At 39.6% G+C, this 17,280-nt stretch overlaps 1 protein-coding gene across 6 annotated transcripts in view; it reads left to right on the top strand.

Moving 5' to 3' along the window:
- Positions 1-17,280, top strand: part of LOC149312469 (TBC1 domain family member 19) — an 82,057-nt gene that overhangs the window by 32,577 nt on the left and 32,200 nt on the right. For all 6 annotated transcript variants that reach the window (XR_016281260.1, XR_016281259.1, XM_089524699.1 and 3 more), the window contains 2 exons: positions 3,898-4,010; positions 13,686-13,760. Coding sequence is in view for 4 of the 6 variants with exons in the window: in XM_089524699.1 (XP_089380825.1) it covers positions 3,898-4,010; positions 13,686-13,760 (188 nt within the window). In the remaining 2 variants the exon portion in view is untranslated. The remainder of the gene's footprint in view (positions 1-3,897; positions 4,011-13,685; positions 13,761-17,280) is intronic.

The following is a 17,280-nucleotide window of genomic DNA, read 5'->3' as shown; positions in this document are numbered from 1 at the left end:
AGACTAGTGGTGTCACTAGGGATGTTTGTGTATGTGGGAGTGCAACCCACACCAAGTGACACCCCAAATGAGGGGCAACACCCAATCAGGCCCTCCTCCTGCTGCGGGGTGAGACAGGCAGGTGTGCCCCTCCTGGTTTTGCCATAGCAGTGGCAGCCTCATCCACACCGCTCCCAACTCTGCTTTGGCACCACTCTACTCATGAGGAGTTTGGTGCTGCAGCAGCAAAGGATAAGACCAAGCACAGCCCTCCTGACCTCACTGCCATGGAGCTGCACTACTCATGAGAAAAATGGTGCCACAGCAGTGAAGGAGAAGGGATAAGTGCACCCATTTGGCTGCCATCCCCCAGAAGTACTGCTGCGACTTCCACTGAGTGACACTGGGGTGGGGACTCCACTGTTTCAGATAGGATAGTCTATTCTGTTAAGCTCCCTTAAAAGTTCTTTAAAACATGCAGTCTCTCTTGTGCTTTTCAGCTTTTAAATCGTATCATGTCCTTCTGTAGGGTTGTTGTTAAATTCAGCCTTATTCCCATCTAGCTGATTTTGTATGTATACACCATTATCCCTTAGAGATGATGGATGAATAATTTCAAATTGGATGCTCTCCAGCTCCCACAAGAAATCAAGCTAAATGCTGCTCTACATTTGATCTTAACTGGCAGCAGTCTACTCTGCATGAGAACTCACACACTGCCCTTGTTTGGTGTGGATGTAAATTGTTTATTTTAAATCAGTTGATTACTCTCAGTTTCTCTACACATGCAGTACAAATATTAGGTCTTTGGCTCTCGAAAAAAGGCTCACTATTTCTGTTGGTGGGGGGTAAGTCTTAATTTCACCTAGACAAAGATCATAAAGGCTTCTGAACATTTATTTGTCTCTTTCTTAGGAATGACTCTAAAATATCTTCTTTTGTCAGACAGGAGATATCTGTCTCCATTAGTTTCTAAGGAGCTTCAATAAAGAAAAAATGTTCAGGATTCTATGGATATTTTTTGTGAGAAGTATGAAAGAAAGCACTTGACACAAACATTTAACTTGCTGTGAATTGTGCTCAAAATATATATCTCTTCTGTGTATGCAATCCCATTCTGAGAAGCAATAAGGTTAAACCAGAGCCCTACACCTGAAGGAAAGTATTACTTGATTATTTTCTTTACTGATTTCTGGGGCCCTAAAATGTTACTACAGACCTGGGAGACTATCACACGGGGGGGGGGGGGGGGGAATCAGGGATTCAAAAGGCATTTTCCTGGCAAAGTCGCACAATCGGTGAAAATTTTCAGATGACATCCCATGAATGGTTTGTTGCGGGAGCATTCCTGATCCTTCCTGGGATAAGTCCTCTCAGATCACAATGTGTATGAAAATCTTCGCCATGATTGTGCGACTTAACCGGGAAAATTCCCTTTACTCCCTGTCCCCCCCCTCCTCGTGGATAGTCTCCCTGGATAGAGGGCACTTAGAAGCCAACCATGAAGGCAACTATAATTGAGAAATCGACCATAGGAACACAGCTGAAGTAGAGCAGCGCCAGGCATCTTCCTGCTTTGGCTGTTAGGACTTTTAAATGTAAGAAATGTATGAAAGTAGCCTTGAAGCTAGATGCCTAGAAGTGCTGATTATTTAGGGAAATGTTTAACTTTGTTGTTATTTGCTGTCAAATCAGCTTTGACTTACGGCAGCCCTTTGAATGAGAGATCTTCAAAAGCTCCACATGCATGTTGGATAAATCTTTTCAGATCTAAGGAATCAGTAGTATGGGGGTCTTGCTTTGGATGATGGCACAACTGTATAAGATGAATAGATTATATATATCGAAGGGGGATGGACTCCACCAGAAACAAAACCCATAATGAGGCCTAAAATGTTAGGTCAGTGAAGAAGCTATTTTGAAGATATTGTGAACTGCTTTGGAGAACTTATAGCCAACAGTTGTATATACATCTAATACTTAAAAATAGAAACCTCTTTATAATGTCAGCTATCTTTGGAAAGACCAGAACATAGTCCTTTTTAGGAAGTAGCATGCCTTCACGTGGGTTTGGGCAAGCCACATAAGAAACATACCTAAACCCAATTATTAGGCCCACCTGAAGTAGGCAAATTGAATTGGGGGCATTTATATGATGACATATAGTATATATACCCATGTATCAGTTGAGGGCAGGTTTTGGAGCCAAAATTGTGTACAGTTGGACGTTGGTATCAGCAGGGATTTCATTCTGGACCCTCCCATGGATGGCAAATTCTGTGGGACATCAAGTCCTCAATGGCAGCATGACGTGTCACTGTGTTAGTGTGGCACGTGCAAGTGCCACCATTGGGAAATACAGAGCAGGGCCTTCTGAAGATGCTCCAATTCACGGATTGCAAACTCATGCAAAGGAACAGGCGGCTGTATTTTGGTATGGCCCATAGATAAATTGAGAGTAAAACTTAGAATCAGGCAACAAACAAATTTTCCCCTCTTCTTTGAAAAATACATTGATGGAGCATGCTTAGGAAGAGGTAAAAAGAAAGAGATAATCTGTTTATTTGAGTGGTTAATCATTATGGAAGCATAAATGGCATTGATGATCTTAACATGCATACATCTATACAAATACAGATTAGGAAAGGGATATAAATGAGGGGGGAAATGAGAAAGTGTCCTGTAAAACAAGGTCGGGGAGAAGAACAAGAAAAACAATCTTCTATTAGGAACCCAGCGCAAAGACAGTGAAAAGGCAGAGGTCAGAAGCCCCTCTTGACATGGAAGCAGCGGTCCCACCTCATTACCCCAACTTGCTCAAACTGAAAGAAAGACAGCCCTCCCTCCTTCCTTACCTTCTTTTTTGTCCCAAATTGTGTTCAGCAATGGGGAGGAGCCTGAAAATGTGGTGTGCCCACCACTTTTGTTGCTTGAGGTGGAGCAGAGCAGCTGCAGCCATTTTAATGGGGGCTTACTGTATAAGCCTCATGTGGCTTGGTCGTCTCTCTGCAGAGAGGCTTATACAGTAAGCCCCTATTAAAACTGGCCACCATTGCTCTACAGTGCTCTGCTTCACCTCAAGCACCTAAAATGGCATATGTTCCACATTTTCAAGGTCCCCAGCATTGCTTCCAAATGCCACTCAAGCCAGAGAAAAAGGAAAAAAGACGAGGAAGGAGTGGGAGCATTGCTTCATTGCCCTGCATGCCAAAAGGGGCTTCTCATTTCTGCCTTTTGTCACTGCCTTCATACTAGGTCCCTATTTCAACACTGTCCCATATATAAATTGACCCAGGTTTTTTAAGTCAATTTTTGTTAAATCCCCCCCCCCCCCAACTTATACATGTGTATATATGGTAAGTTCTGTTGATTCAATTAATCTGATTTTGTTGGGACTAAAAACTAGATGTAGGCTTAACTTGGAAACCAAAGGGTTTGGTACTGGCTTTAACACATTCTGTACATTGTGTTTTGTTAGTCTACATAAGAAGAAAGGTTAATATTAGAGTGTGAGTAAAAGTCATCTCTCAGTTTTATGTGTATGTGTTGTTTATGTTTTTGGTAAGAAATTAAGTAAAAAATTTTGATTAAAGAAGTAATTTACTACATAAATTTAATATTAATGAGAGAGACTCTGCTGGCTTTCTGCATCTTAGTTCAGTACAATTCTGTAAGTACAAATCTAGACAATTGGGAATCACCAAGTTTGTGAGTTGCAGCTAAAGTTACAAAAGTCCACAAGGGCCCTCCAGTCCAACCCTGCCATGCAGAAGTACATAATCAAAGCACTAATAACCAATTATCATTTCTGGCATTTAATTTGAAGAAACACAATAAAATGAAATGCTACTAGAATTTAAAAGTAAAATGTGGCTGCATTCAGGCTGTGTATAAGAATAATACTTACATTTCTTATAGTTCTGCTAGGGCAGGATAGTGCAGCAGCTCAACAGTATGTCCGCCAAGGATGTCCAACTTCTCTACGAGCTGAATTGTGGGCACTGATTTTGAATATTTCTAGTCAACCTGAGGTAAGTAGGAGAAGTGGATTAAAAATATGGATGTGTAAGTTACTTTGCATCTAATATATAAACTTTGTCAATGCTTGGTTTTAGAGTTAAGCATTATGCTGGATTTGCTTACCTTGCAAGATACATACCTGTGCATTTCTGTTTGTCTAATAGTGTTTCCCAGGCTTTTTGAATTGCTCTGTTCCCTTTGAGTGCTTTGAAAATGCATCCTTTTAATTGCTCAGTAATCTTTTCCATGGAAGATGATGAAAAGATTTTCGTGAATTTACATGCAATCTGCTCTTTGTGTGAGAATCTGTGCATTTCTTACTACTCCTAAATGATTTTTTAAAAAAGTAGAATGGAATACAACAAATCTCTGCTCTCTTACAGCTATGAACAGGGAATAATTATTCAAATAAATTATCAGCTGTTCTACTCATATTGGTTGGAGATGATGAAGAAGGAAGACTTGCAGGAGATGAGCATTTATCCAATAAAACAGATCAGCTATCACAGCTGCTGACTTCTTTCAGGAGATAATGAATTTACTCGTGTCAAGCATGTCATGTCACGTTCCACAATTTTTAGGACCTTATTTCCACTTTGAACTGTATACTACAAGAGGTCTCAGTCTGTAGTCTGATAGCCTATTGTAGCATATCTTACTTTGTTTATATATAAAGTTTTTCTTCTCTTCTCAAAGTATTGGGCTCAAATACCACATCATAAATTCACAGGCGGGAATTAGGCAACACGTTATTCTCTCAATCTCAGTTTAACTACATCTAGAGATATTAATAATGCTATCTGGAGATACTAATCCAATTCATATAATCAAAGTGCAATATATTTATTTATGATCATGATTGTGATATACTGTATATACAGTCACCCCTCCTAACTCGCAGATCTCAGATCCATGACCTTGGAAATCTGTAGGGGGGTGACCTCCGCTATTTTTAATGGGGTGTGCCCCTGTGCGTGCGCGCACGAGCCCCATTCAAGCCTATAGGGCTTGAGTATGTGCAAGCCTCCATTTTTACAGGGAGGTTAGGGACGGATACTTAATTATTAGTTGATGAACATATGCCTCAAAATCGACCCTAAAATCTTGGGTTGACTTACATATGGGCCAGTACACTAGCATTGCTTAGAAATGTCCTGAAAGAAGTGTCACCTTCATTCTCCACTATCCGTGCCTTGGCAGTGATCTCTGAAAGAGCTGCTGAGTCAGAAGTGTGGGAGAAAGAGGTGACTAACCTTCTGATGTTAAAATCCCACTCCTCCTCCTCCATCTCTTCCTCTGGATCTTTCTGACCATCAAACCCCATTTCCCTCCACTTCCTTCCCTTCTGAATTTGATGTTAAAACCTTGTCTCTCCCCTCCCCTTGATCTTTCTGACCACCAAACCCCATTTCTCTTCCTTTCTCAATCTAATGTTAAAACCTCCTCTCCCCATCCTCCTCCACCAGACACCTCACTTCAGAGAGATGAGATTTTATCATTGGATTGTGAAGGGAAGGAAGGGGAATTAAATGGGGCGTTTGTGGGCAGTGAGATCTGGAGGAGGAGGAGAATGTGGAGAGAAGGTTTTAACATTGGATTGTCTACAGTAGTACCCCAAAATGACTTATAAAGGTGATTTCTTTGTGTAAATTATCTGCATATATTTCTTGTTCAAAATTTAAAATATTCTTATTTACCTTATAATGTTGTAGATACAACTGAAACAAAAGTAGAATTTATTCTGTTTCAGTCATGCAATTATGGATGGTTTCTACCCAAAAGTCTCCCTTTTGCTGTATGAAATGGCATTATAGTTTGAGCTACCTTTTGTTTTGTTTTGTTTTTTGTTGCATTTTCTTAATGGATGCAATTTTCAATTCCTCCTTCTCTAGAATGACAAGCCTGGTGTTTTATGAGCCTCTAAATTTGATTTGGAAAGATAGCTTTTCTTGTTAGAATCTGATATGAGAGAGGCTTTTGAGAAGTGTGTGAGCATCCAAATATGCTTATTTCAGAGAAATTCTGATTTGAAACAATCTGTGTTTTCATGAAAATCAGATACAGCTGCCAATCTGTATAGTTCAGAACAGCATCATAAAATAGATTGTTTACATGGATACAGGATAAACAAAGTGTTAATGTATTTATACTATGGATTGGTTTGGGTATTTGAAAGCTGACTCAAAAGACATGTTGAAGATGTATTGGAAAATGAGTTTGAAGAAATATATTTCTGTAAAGACTTATTAAAGATTTTTTTTGTGTCTAATAGAAATTCAAAGTGCATTCATGCTGAAAAAGATGGAATATTTCCAACCACTGAAAATAACATCAGAATACTGAATGAACCAGATATACTGTATATATCTTGAAGAACAATGTTGTTTTTTTCCCTGAATGTTTGTTCATATACTAAAAACCTTCCTCTGGCAGGAAAAAAACTGTGTTAAGTATACTGTTCTGTTCTATCTATTCTTGAGCCTTGAAGAATTGAGGCTTTTCTGGAAGTTTGTATGTAGACTAAAAATCTTTTCCTGATAGGAAAAAAGTATATTTTTCAAGATCAGGTCTTTAATTCATTATATGGATTGCACAGTAGTGGGTGATTCACAAGCTGTGAGCCACCATGTATCTAGTCTTAGTCTGAATGTCAATGTCACTGTATTTAAAATCCACTAGTTTTTAAATTTATAAATAAATTGATATGCGTTTCTGAATGATGAAATGTTAGTGGGTGGCTTTGTTTGAAGATGTAGTTTATTTTTTGACACTTCAGTATGAATAAGTTAATTGTAATTTATTTCACAAAAGTAACAAAATTGGCATATATTTCTTCCCTTCCCCTTTACACTGGTTTGCAGTCTGAATGCAGCTCTGCTCAGGGGATGCTATCAGTAGCCACATGAAATGGTCATCCAGTTTGTTAATCTTAACAGATTCTGCATACGTTCATCTGTGTTTACTCAGTTGCCTCATAATATGAAATGATCATGCAATATATTATGCTGTTGTTCAAATGAAAATACCAGAATGGAATTATCAGATGATTGATGCAGGCCTACAGTGGCTCCCACTCATCTTCTGCCAATCTCCTGTAAGGGTATAGTTGGTATGTGTCCTGCAGTTATTCTCCTCTTTGCACTCCAATTCATTTCCTTCTCAGAATCTCATTTCAGAAGGACATGGGATTTAGACATTATTCAGTTCCCACATTTTCCCTCCAGGTCTGACTGCTTGGCATCCTCATCTTCCTTCGATCACATCTAGGTTGGCCTTAAATAACCAGGCTTTGACTGTAAATATTCTCCCCTCAGAGGAGACCCCCACAATGCATTTAAGCCTCCTTGGCTGATTCAAGGGTTTTGCGAGCCTTAGCTGACAGTGTTTCAGGATATCTCTTTTGGTAAGTGAGGGCAGGGTTGCTGGTCGGGGCATGGGACAGGCCCCTTGAGCCTCCATTAGTTTTCACAAACACATGTGCAACCAAACTTATGCTGATCAACAAATTAATTTACGGAGGTAATTTGGGGTGTCGTTCAATTCACGACTCGCCCCATGCGGCCGGGGTTTATACAACGACTAAAATAAAGTTGGGCAACTGACTCAAGAATACAAAACAAACATCCCCAACTGAAGCATTTCTTGACAGACTTCGGGTTCTTCCCATGGCTCCTTCTCTTTTCCCGGATCCAAGTAAAGTAAAGCCTCCACCGTCTGGCTTCAATCTTTGAACGAGCTCTGAAGGTAATACTTTTCCAACCGTTCCACATCCTCTTTTCCCAGCTGGCTGAGCCCCGTGCTCCCACCTCTCTCCTTGGGGATACTACCAGCACCCTTCTAAATTGGACTCACTAGGGTGAGGGTTGAGACGCTTAGCGGCTCTGAGGTGCTCACCCAAATCTCCTTCCCAGCTGGGGTCAGGCAGAGTTATGGCTTGATGGGGGCCTACCTGGGGTGTTCCTTGTGAGTGGAAGAGAGAAATAGGGCAGCCTTCTCGCCCTGGGCTTCGGGTTACTGTTGCTTTTCTCACCCTTGCGTCTTCCTCATGTCCCATGCGCCCTCTCCTCTCCTCTGAGGCATCCCCCTTTTGACTTCCTCAATTTGGGGGGGTGTCTGTCCCTCCTATCTCTCCCACCTGTCTCTCCTCTTGCTGATCTCCCTCCCCACCTGAGGAGGCCCTTGGGTCCCGCAGCTCACCCGCTCCCACCCCGTCAGCCCTCCCAGGGTCTACCCTCCTACAGTAACACGTATTTGACATTGCTTCTTTTCCCTCTGTTCACACATTTCTCCCTCTTTGGCCTTTGTGTGCCATTGTCCAGGTATACAAGGAATTGATACCATGTTCGGTTTACAGTTATATTTATTGGAAAAGGAATGGCTGTCATGAGAGACAAGTGTCTGTGGCCAACCTGAGAAAAATTTACAGACCTCTCAATGAAAGTTATAAATGCCTCAAGGCCATCCCCATAGGACTGTTAATAGGGATGTTTAGTTTATGTTACTTTTGGTGACCCTAGCTGAATTGATCTAGACCAATGATTCCCAAAGTGGGTGGTATGCCCCCCATGGGGGGCAGTGGAAAAATCCAGGGGAGCAGTGAGGAGTAAAGGGGGCACCAAAGGGGCTTTCCGACAAAGTATTGGTACTCAAGAAAGATAAGGGGAATCAGCAGCCTTTAGGACCTTGGTGAGAATTAGGGTTGCATGAACTTCTTTTCAGGGTCCCTTAAAACTTCTAAAGAGCCATGCTGATTTCTTCATGTGGTTTCTCCTGCTCTTCCCTTCCCCCCACAAGCTAGCTCCCTTACTTGCATCTTTCACTAAGAGAGGTAGTTGAGAAATTCTTGTGTGCAGGGTGTCTCATCTGTGGCTTGGAGCAGTGCTATTTTGGGGCTTGGCTTCGGGGGCAGTGCATGGCTTCGGAGCCCTGTCAGCCAGAGGGAGTCAGCACCAGTGCCAAGGCGGAAACTTTGGTCTCAGTGCCCAGAGGCTCTGTTCCAAATGCTGGGTCTGAGGATGGAGGCTCCAAGACTCAGGCCCTGGCCATGGCCCCCTCTGGCTGATGGGGCTCCAGACTCTGCCCCCAAAACCTTCTCCAAGTTGTTTCCAACTTATGACGACCTTAAGACGAATTGTTGTTTGTAATTGCTGGACAAAATAGAATTCATGCAAATGAACTATGGATTTACTGTTAACGAATTAATATAATTCAATGTCCTGAATATTTTAAAGTTATTGAAAAGAAAATCTGTAACAAGATATTTGTCATGGTAATAAATAATTGAAAATTAGTTTCTGGAGATTTGATGAGGTGAGATGTTCATTTTCACAGTTCTGTAGACCAACTAGAATTATAGAACTGGAAGAGATTTGGTCCAGCTCCCTGCCATGGAGGAATACACAATCAAAGCACTCCTGACAGATACCCATCTATGCATTTAAAAACCTCCAAAGAAGGAGACTCCACCACACTTCAAGGCAGCATATTCCACTCTTAATGTCAACAACTTCTTCCTAATATTTACATGGAATCTCTTTTCCTGTCATTTGAAGCCATTGCTCCGTGTCCTAGTCTCTGGAGTAGCAGAAAACAATCTTGCTTTATCCTTTGACACCTTTTTCAAATATTTAAGCAGGGCAGTCATGTCACCTCTTAACCTTGCCTTCTGCAGGCTAAACATGCTCAGCTCCCTAAGTCGCTCCTCATAGGGCATGGTCATCCTGAAGGACTTTTTGGGGTTAATATTCTATGCTGTAATTTATTTATAATCATGCTTGCTGTGCTTCATCAGCCTGAAATTGATAATAAAAACTGACCTTCAAGTGATGGACAAATAATAAATATTTCAATAAAAAAATAACAGGTTTTCAACCTTGTTGCCTTATGATATTGAAAAGAAAATGACATTGAAATCACTGGTGTAAATCATCTGGCTAGGAAATTACAAATGGATTTTGTGGTAGTGTGAAGGGTAAATTTAGGTTTTCAGCAAACAAGTTTTTTTTTTTAACATTATAATGTTATTGTACAAATAAGCTGTATGGAAGGATTCACACATGATTTTAGGTGTATTAATTGAATGTTTGCTTCAAATTTGTTTTAGATTTGTCTTATATTATTAATTAATTGAAAAGATGACACAAAAGTAATGAGTATAGATGGAAAGTAAGAAATGCAACATTAGAAAAGTAATAAATACAAATGGAGCAACAGAAATAAAACATTCATAAAATTGTCATTATTAAGGAAGAGGATGTTGATCACTGATGGATCATATCCTTTATATTTAGAAGATTTGAAGCTCATTCCCTGCGTATTTCTTGCTAATGGAGCAGGCTGGGAAAGATGTACTAGAGTGGCTATGTTTGGTAATGGTGGGCTGAATGGGCCACAGTTTGACTCTGTAAGAGAGCTTAATGTGTTAACAACTTCAACACAGAGAAACAGTGAAAACCTTTCTGGATTTGGAATAAACACGTTGCTTGTTCTTGGTCTACTTATCGCTTCTCCTTAAAAAACTCTCAATCATGCAATGAAGGAGACAAGAAAGTCATGCTGAACAGTTAATTCATCGTACCAATTCATATTTTCCTGTTGGACAATGCAAAGACAGATGGGAGAAGTAAACAAGGGGTGTGATTTGCCATCATATTTATCTGTCTCCCAGTTGCATTCAAAATAGAACAATTCATCTATTTCCTCATTATACTGATGATGGCTGCTAAATCTCCTATGAAACAAAAAGCTTCCAAATTAATGATCACTTTTATAACTAGTGGAGAAAACAATTTTTGAGCCAACGAATTTTTCTGAAGAAAGTCCTTAGCATCTATGGCAAGATTAAGTGGAAGGTAAATTGTATATGGTGGCAGGTTTATTTAAAAAGACTTTGATTTTTCTTCTGATTTAGAATCTCTGATCTTCAGTAACTTGTATATGGATTTCTACTAATATATGCAATTCAGCTCAATGTATGGCTCATGGGTTTGGTTGGTAAATAGCTTTGCACAATAAACCACTATTTTGCAATTGTCTGTTCCTATTTCCAGACAGTGTTTTCCATCAAATACTGATAGCTAGTATTTTAGGGTTGGGGTGTGTGTGTGTGTGTGTGTGTGTGTTAAATATGTGGATTCTGTAAACCTGAAGGTCTACCTTCTGCTGTGAAAGAGCTTATTGTAAGTTTTGGGTTCATCATATTGGGAATGTTTCTCTTCTTTCAATGGTTGAGATATAAATGAACCCTGCACCCTCTAGACAATATTTTCCTTCCTCCTGTCTTGTTGAGCTGCAATTCAGCCTAGAAACTGTTTTTTCACTGCAGCAGTAAGCTACATTTAGTTTACGACAAGTCATTGCACACTGAGAAGAGAAGGGAATGGTGGTGGGAAGGAAGAGCATGCAAACAGAGACTTTGATCAGATATGGCTATTGACATGGAATAGGGCCCAGGAAGTGACTCAGGAAATGACAGTGTAAAGTTTCAGATTGATAATGAACACTTCTAGATAGAAATGCTCTTCTAAGGCAAGAAAAACTTTCCGCAGAGATTATGTTTTTGGCCAACGTTCCAAGAGTCGAAAGACTAATTATAAGACTTCTATGACATTATGTTGGATCTCTTTGCTTTCTTGTGTTACTTTCCCCCCGCTACCGGAAGTCAGATTAATATTTCACTATTGAGGGTTTTTTCTCTTATACTGTGTAGAATTGTCATAATGTTTATGCCTCCCCTCTAGACCTTGGCATTTTAATTTGCACGACAGGCTAATAAATTTGTCTTAAAGTTTTTAAATTGCAGAACCAAGGTTTTAGCTCCAATAGTAACTTTTTTCTTACATCTTCATGAGAATGGTCTGCATGCTTGAGAAGTAGATTTTTATACAGTATATTCCAAATGGGTCTTATTCACTTCTCTTTCATTAGAAACAGTTTCATTCTTTGTGCTGTTGAATGTATTGCATTTTCTGCCATCTGTGGAATAATATACATTGCCTATCTTCAACTCTTAAAATCTTAAAATAGAACAAATTATGTTTATGGAAAAAGCATAAGTACAATAAACACAGTTCTGAAGTGTGTATTTTACAACTATTACGTTTTCATATGCTGTGTCTTAAAAGGGGAATCAAATTACTCTTATCTTTCCTGCTTGCCACTCTTTATGTTGAATAACCACCAGTGACTACTGATAGAACTCTGCTACAGTCTAGACATATGAATGCCAAATCATTAATTTTATTTTTCCAACTGAGGCTTGTGTCTTCTTGGCAGGATCCATGTGAGCTGTGTTTATGGTGGTACTGTTACTTCTAGGTTTTACTTGGCCAGAGGCTGCTTTTAGCCAATTTGTTTTGAAATTGTTTGTGAAGAACAGATTATGGCTGTGTACACATTGTTCAGAAGATCAGTGATGTTCTTAGTTTTGGAAAATGAACTGTTGCTATCCAGTGTCCTCCCTATTGAAGGTTTTTCAGTAAGCTATAATTCCTTTTTCTTTGCAGGTTTTGTTTCCTAATTTAGTATTATCGTCTTCTGTTGTATGCTCAGAATATGTATTCATTTATTCCAGTATATCTGTAATCCAGAAAGAGAGATTTACTCTAGTAATTAACATCAGAGAGTCTTCTGACATACCTGCTACTGAGATGTATTGATCCCATGGGCAGCAAAGACCCTTTTGTTATTAGCGCTCCAGCCATGTTGTGTTTCTAGCCAAAGAACTTCCAAAGTGGTTCACATAAAACAAAACATAATGCTACTGTTTGTAAAATGTTGATTCAAATACAAAATTAACAGTAGTAGATGAAAATGATATAAAATTTAGGACACAAGGGGTTGAAATAAAAAAGTTTTAAGGATTTATTGAAAATTATAAATATGGAGTAATTTATTTTTATTTGTAATATCTTCCTATACTTTTTTGTTGTTGTTGTTATTTGTATTTATACTATTTTAGAAAGAGAAACATCCAGTGTGGTTTATAGTAATAAAACATGAGTACAGTTGAAAAGAGAATTCTAACCACAATAAAACAAAAGCAAAGGAGCAGTCTTAACATTCCTGGGACAGAACTCCATGGCTGGAGTGCTAATAACAAAAGGGTCCTGTCTTTGCAAGTCCAGATGCCATATGCCAGATAGGAATGGGTTCAAACAGTATCATCCAGCACTGTATGGAACTGTGCAAACTCTGGCCCTCACTTCCTTATTGTGCTCAGTAATGATAATGAGATACTGGGTTGAAATTATTTAAAATTGTTGGAGCCAAAACTTAGTTTCTCAGGGGCAGGAAGGGGTCAAATCGGATTCCATGAAGGCATTAATTAACCCTGAGGTCTATATTATGTGAGGACTTGTAGTAACACTGCCTAATCCATGATCCTATCCGAGTGTATATGTGAGAAAAAGAAGTCTTGTGTGTCTTTTTTGAAAATTAATGCTTAAAGTATAGTTCAATATTTTTAATGGGTTATAATCAACAGTATTTTTTAGACAATGGACAGATATATTGTGTGAACTCAGGGGTGAGCAAGTGTTTGAATGCTGTTCTCCCCACCCATCTCCTTTCAGCTTTTTGTTGCTTTAAAATGAAATTAAGCAAAACTGTTAGGTTTTGATTTGTGTTGCTTGTTTGAATTACCACTTGATAATTTACATGACTTATTCCTGTTTATATCATTCTAGGATATTTTGTACTATGAGCAGCTGAAGTCTAATGTGATACAACATGATCTTTTGGTGGACAGTCTGATTTATAAAGTGAGTAATTTTGATTTATATATTAACAAGTGTAGACAGGGACGTAGCCAGGATTTTGGGAAGGGGGGGTCCAGACTAAGTGCCACCATTATAATGGGACTTGGGTGTGGCGGCGTGGCAGCACACACCATTCATTTTATCTAACAGAAGGGGGGGGTCTGGACCCCAAGAACCCCCCCCCCCTTGGCTACGTCCCTGGTGTAGAGAGTCTAATCCAGGGGTGAGCAACTGTGTGCCATATCTATCCAAGTGTTCACAAATAACTTGTTTTTCCTCATTTCTCCTTCTAAATGGTGACCAGGAATGACATCAGATCATTTCCTGTCATCATTTTGAAGAAGAAACAGAGAAGAGAAAATATTTTTGGAGAGATGAGGGTTTTGAAGGCAAATTGGGAAAGATGTTCTTGCATGTTTGCAATGATTTGGGAGAGCTTTGGGTGAAATTTTAAGTTGATACATGTGTGAAATTAAATCTACAAATTCAAAAATTCAATCTAGACAACGAGTAAATTGAAATAGTTGAAGAATTCACATATCTAGGATCAAACATTGACCAGAATGGAGACTGCAGTCAAGAAATAAGAAGACTAGGAATGGGAAAGGCAGCTATGAAAAAAGTGGCAAAGATACTGAAGAGCAAAGACATACAACTGAGCACTAAAGTCAGAATTGTTCAGGCCATTGTATTCCCAATTACCATGTATTGATGTGAGAGCTGGACAGTGAAGGAAGCAGACAGAAAGAAAGTCAACTCATTTGAAATGTGCTGCTGGAGAAGAGTACTTAGGATACCTTGGACAGCCAAGTAAACAAACAAATGGGTTCTTGGACAGATCAGACCAGGGCTTTCCTTGGAAGCTAAGATGATCAAGTTGAAACCATTGTACTTTGGCCACATAATGAGAAGGCACAGATCACTAGAAAAAAACTATAATGCTAGGAGAGGGAGAAGGTAGAAGAAACACCACAAACTAGATGGATAGACTCAATCAGAGGGGTTATGGGCAGTGACTTGCAGGATTTGGGCAAGGCAGTGGAAGACAGGGATTCCTAGAGATGTCTCATCCACAGGGTTGCCATGAGTCGGAACCAATTCGAGGGTAGCTAACAACAACAAAATGTGTGAAAATCATGCCAAATTTTAAAAATAAAATTGAGGGGCTTTGGTGGACTGGTGAGGGGATTCAAGGGGCAGGGGACACAAAACTGGAATTGAAGGACCCCATGCAGCTCACATGCTGCATTCTCCCCATTTCTGGTCTAACCTTTCATCCCATGTTGATTCCCTGATCTCATTGTGTCCCTCTCCTACTCCTGACCCCCTGTGGCTGCTTTTTAAACAGATTCCTGTGTTTCATATTCATGGCCTCTGTGTAACTCACACCTGTGGAATTTTCTTGTTCAGACCTTTTTGGAAAGTTCTAGAGCTGGGCCAGAATGCATGTGTGGAACTTTTGTGCTTCCTATTGAGCGTTTAATTTTGTTTTCTCTCCAGTTCGCCTCAGTTCCTTTTCACCCATTAGTTTAGCAGCATTCTGGACAGACTCTCAGTTTTTTAGTATCTGAACCTGTCTAAAGATTCTGTTATTGTCAGTATTTCCATAGTTTGTTCTCAGTTCTTTGTCCCTCCAAGAGTAGAAAGTTATTGTAGTCTATCATTCAGCTGTGTCCTTATTTCTGTAATGGAGTGGTGGGTTCAAATCTTATGTTAAAGAGATGTGTTGCTTATGGAGTTAGTCTCTCTTTCAGACGGTCAGTTTCTGTGCCCACTATGCTTAAAAGAAACCCACAGTTTGAGACTTTTGAGCATTCCTTCTTTACCACTCAAAAGCAAATGGGTAGAGAAGTTACCCTTTACACTGTTCTTTCACAGGAACTAATATTCTCTCCAGATACCTTTGTCTGCTGTAGGACTTCAAAAACTGTGTCTATTAGCTGATGCCCGTCACCTTCAGCTAAATTGTTGATGACCCGGCATCAGGGCAGTTGGATGTAGGCATTCATCTGCAATCACTGCAAAAACTGGCTCTGACTTGGTATTATTTGCACTGGTTCACTACCAAAGGATGTTATGGCCCTTCCTTAGGGCAATAATAGACAGCATAAATGGAGAATGGAAGCAAGGGACAGGTTATCCCACAATTCAGCTCCTAAACTTAGAAAGATAAACAGCAGTTCTCAGTACTGATGGGGACACTAAAGGGAAAAGAAGAAGAAAAGGATCAACATGTGGCTATTGAGACCACACTTCAATACCAATTCTATGGGCTTTTAATTAGGTGCCTGTGTTTGTCTGTCTGTGTATGCGCGCACGCGTGTGTGTTTTTCCTCATTGTTGTGGTTTTAAATACTTTCATAGTTTTAAATTTAAAACAGTACATATTTTAAAACAAATGATCATTTTAACAGATGTATTTTGATATGATAGTTGAATTGGTTTTAAACTTTTTATCATTGTTTTATTTATATTAGTATTACAGTTCAGGTTGTTTGGCATCATTTTTATTTTATATTATTTATTTAAAATATTGTAGAACTAAATACTAGATCAGTTCACTAAAACAGAAGCTTAGTCCAAGTATAGTCCTCAGCACCAGTGACAATCTCACTCATCATATTTCTCTCTGTCTGGATGCTGGATATAAGGCTTACAAAAATGTTCATGATTGCTATTGCATGAGAACTCTTTCTTATGCTTGAGGGAGGTGCTCTCTCGAGTGCCAAAGGATAAATTACCATGCATACCTTGATACTGATGACATCTGGTATAGGGACATAGCCAAGGGGGGGTTCTTGGGGTCCGGAACCCCCCTTCCATTAGAAAAATTAATGGTGTGTGCTGCTGCGCCGCCGTGCCCAAACCCCATTATAATGGTGTCACTTAGTCTGGACCCCCCCCCCCCTTCCTAAAATCCTGGCTACGTCCCTGTCTGGTACCATACTTGGTTGTGGCATTATTGGGATATATTCTACTGTAAGCATTGTAGTTACTCTTAAATCACTACAGTATCATTTAGCTAGGGCACCTCCCTCTTCTAGTGTCAAGCTCAATTGAAGTAGCTCACTTTTCCTTACAGTCATGTATCACCTGAGACATGGGTGACTTCTGATACACAGCTGACCATTACTCAACCAATATTGCTTTTGTCCATGCCTCAACACTTGTTTCAGTACTGACAAATTCACAAATTTTACTTTGGACATCTATTTTACCAATAATGCTTCACTCCATTGTTCACAGTATCTTGGCCTGCATTCCAGCAGTCATCATTTATTCCTCTATTATTCCTATGGTGTCTTTGGCTAGCTTTGTCAGTAAAGACTAAACTTCCAAATCATGCTCATCTTCTACCCAGATCATAGAATCATAGCACTGTTAGAGACCACAAGGACCATCCAGTCCAACCCCCCTGACATGCAGGAAATTTCAATCAAAGCATAACCGACAGATGGCCATCAGATGATGCTGATGGTTTAAATTCATTATTATCAATTGCCATTTTGTTTCTTTTTGTTTC

This window comes from Sceloporus occidentalis, unplaced genomic scaffold, assembly GCF_023333645.1.
Source record: "Sceloporus occidentalis isolate IW3139 unplaced genomic scaffold, rSceOcc1.0.p SCAF_5, whole genome shotgun sequence".
In the NCBI taxonomy this organism is placed as follows: Eukaryota; Metazoa; Chordata; class Lepidosauria; order Squamata; family Phrynosomatidae; genus Sceloporus; species Sceloporus occidentalis.
The sequence above is the reverse complement of the archived record's forward strand: the minus strand, read 5'-3'. Positions and strand labels throughout refer to the sequence as shown.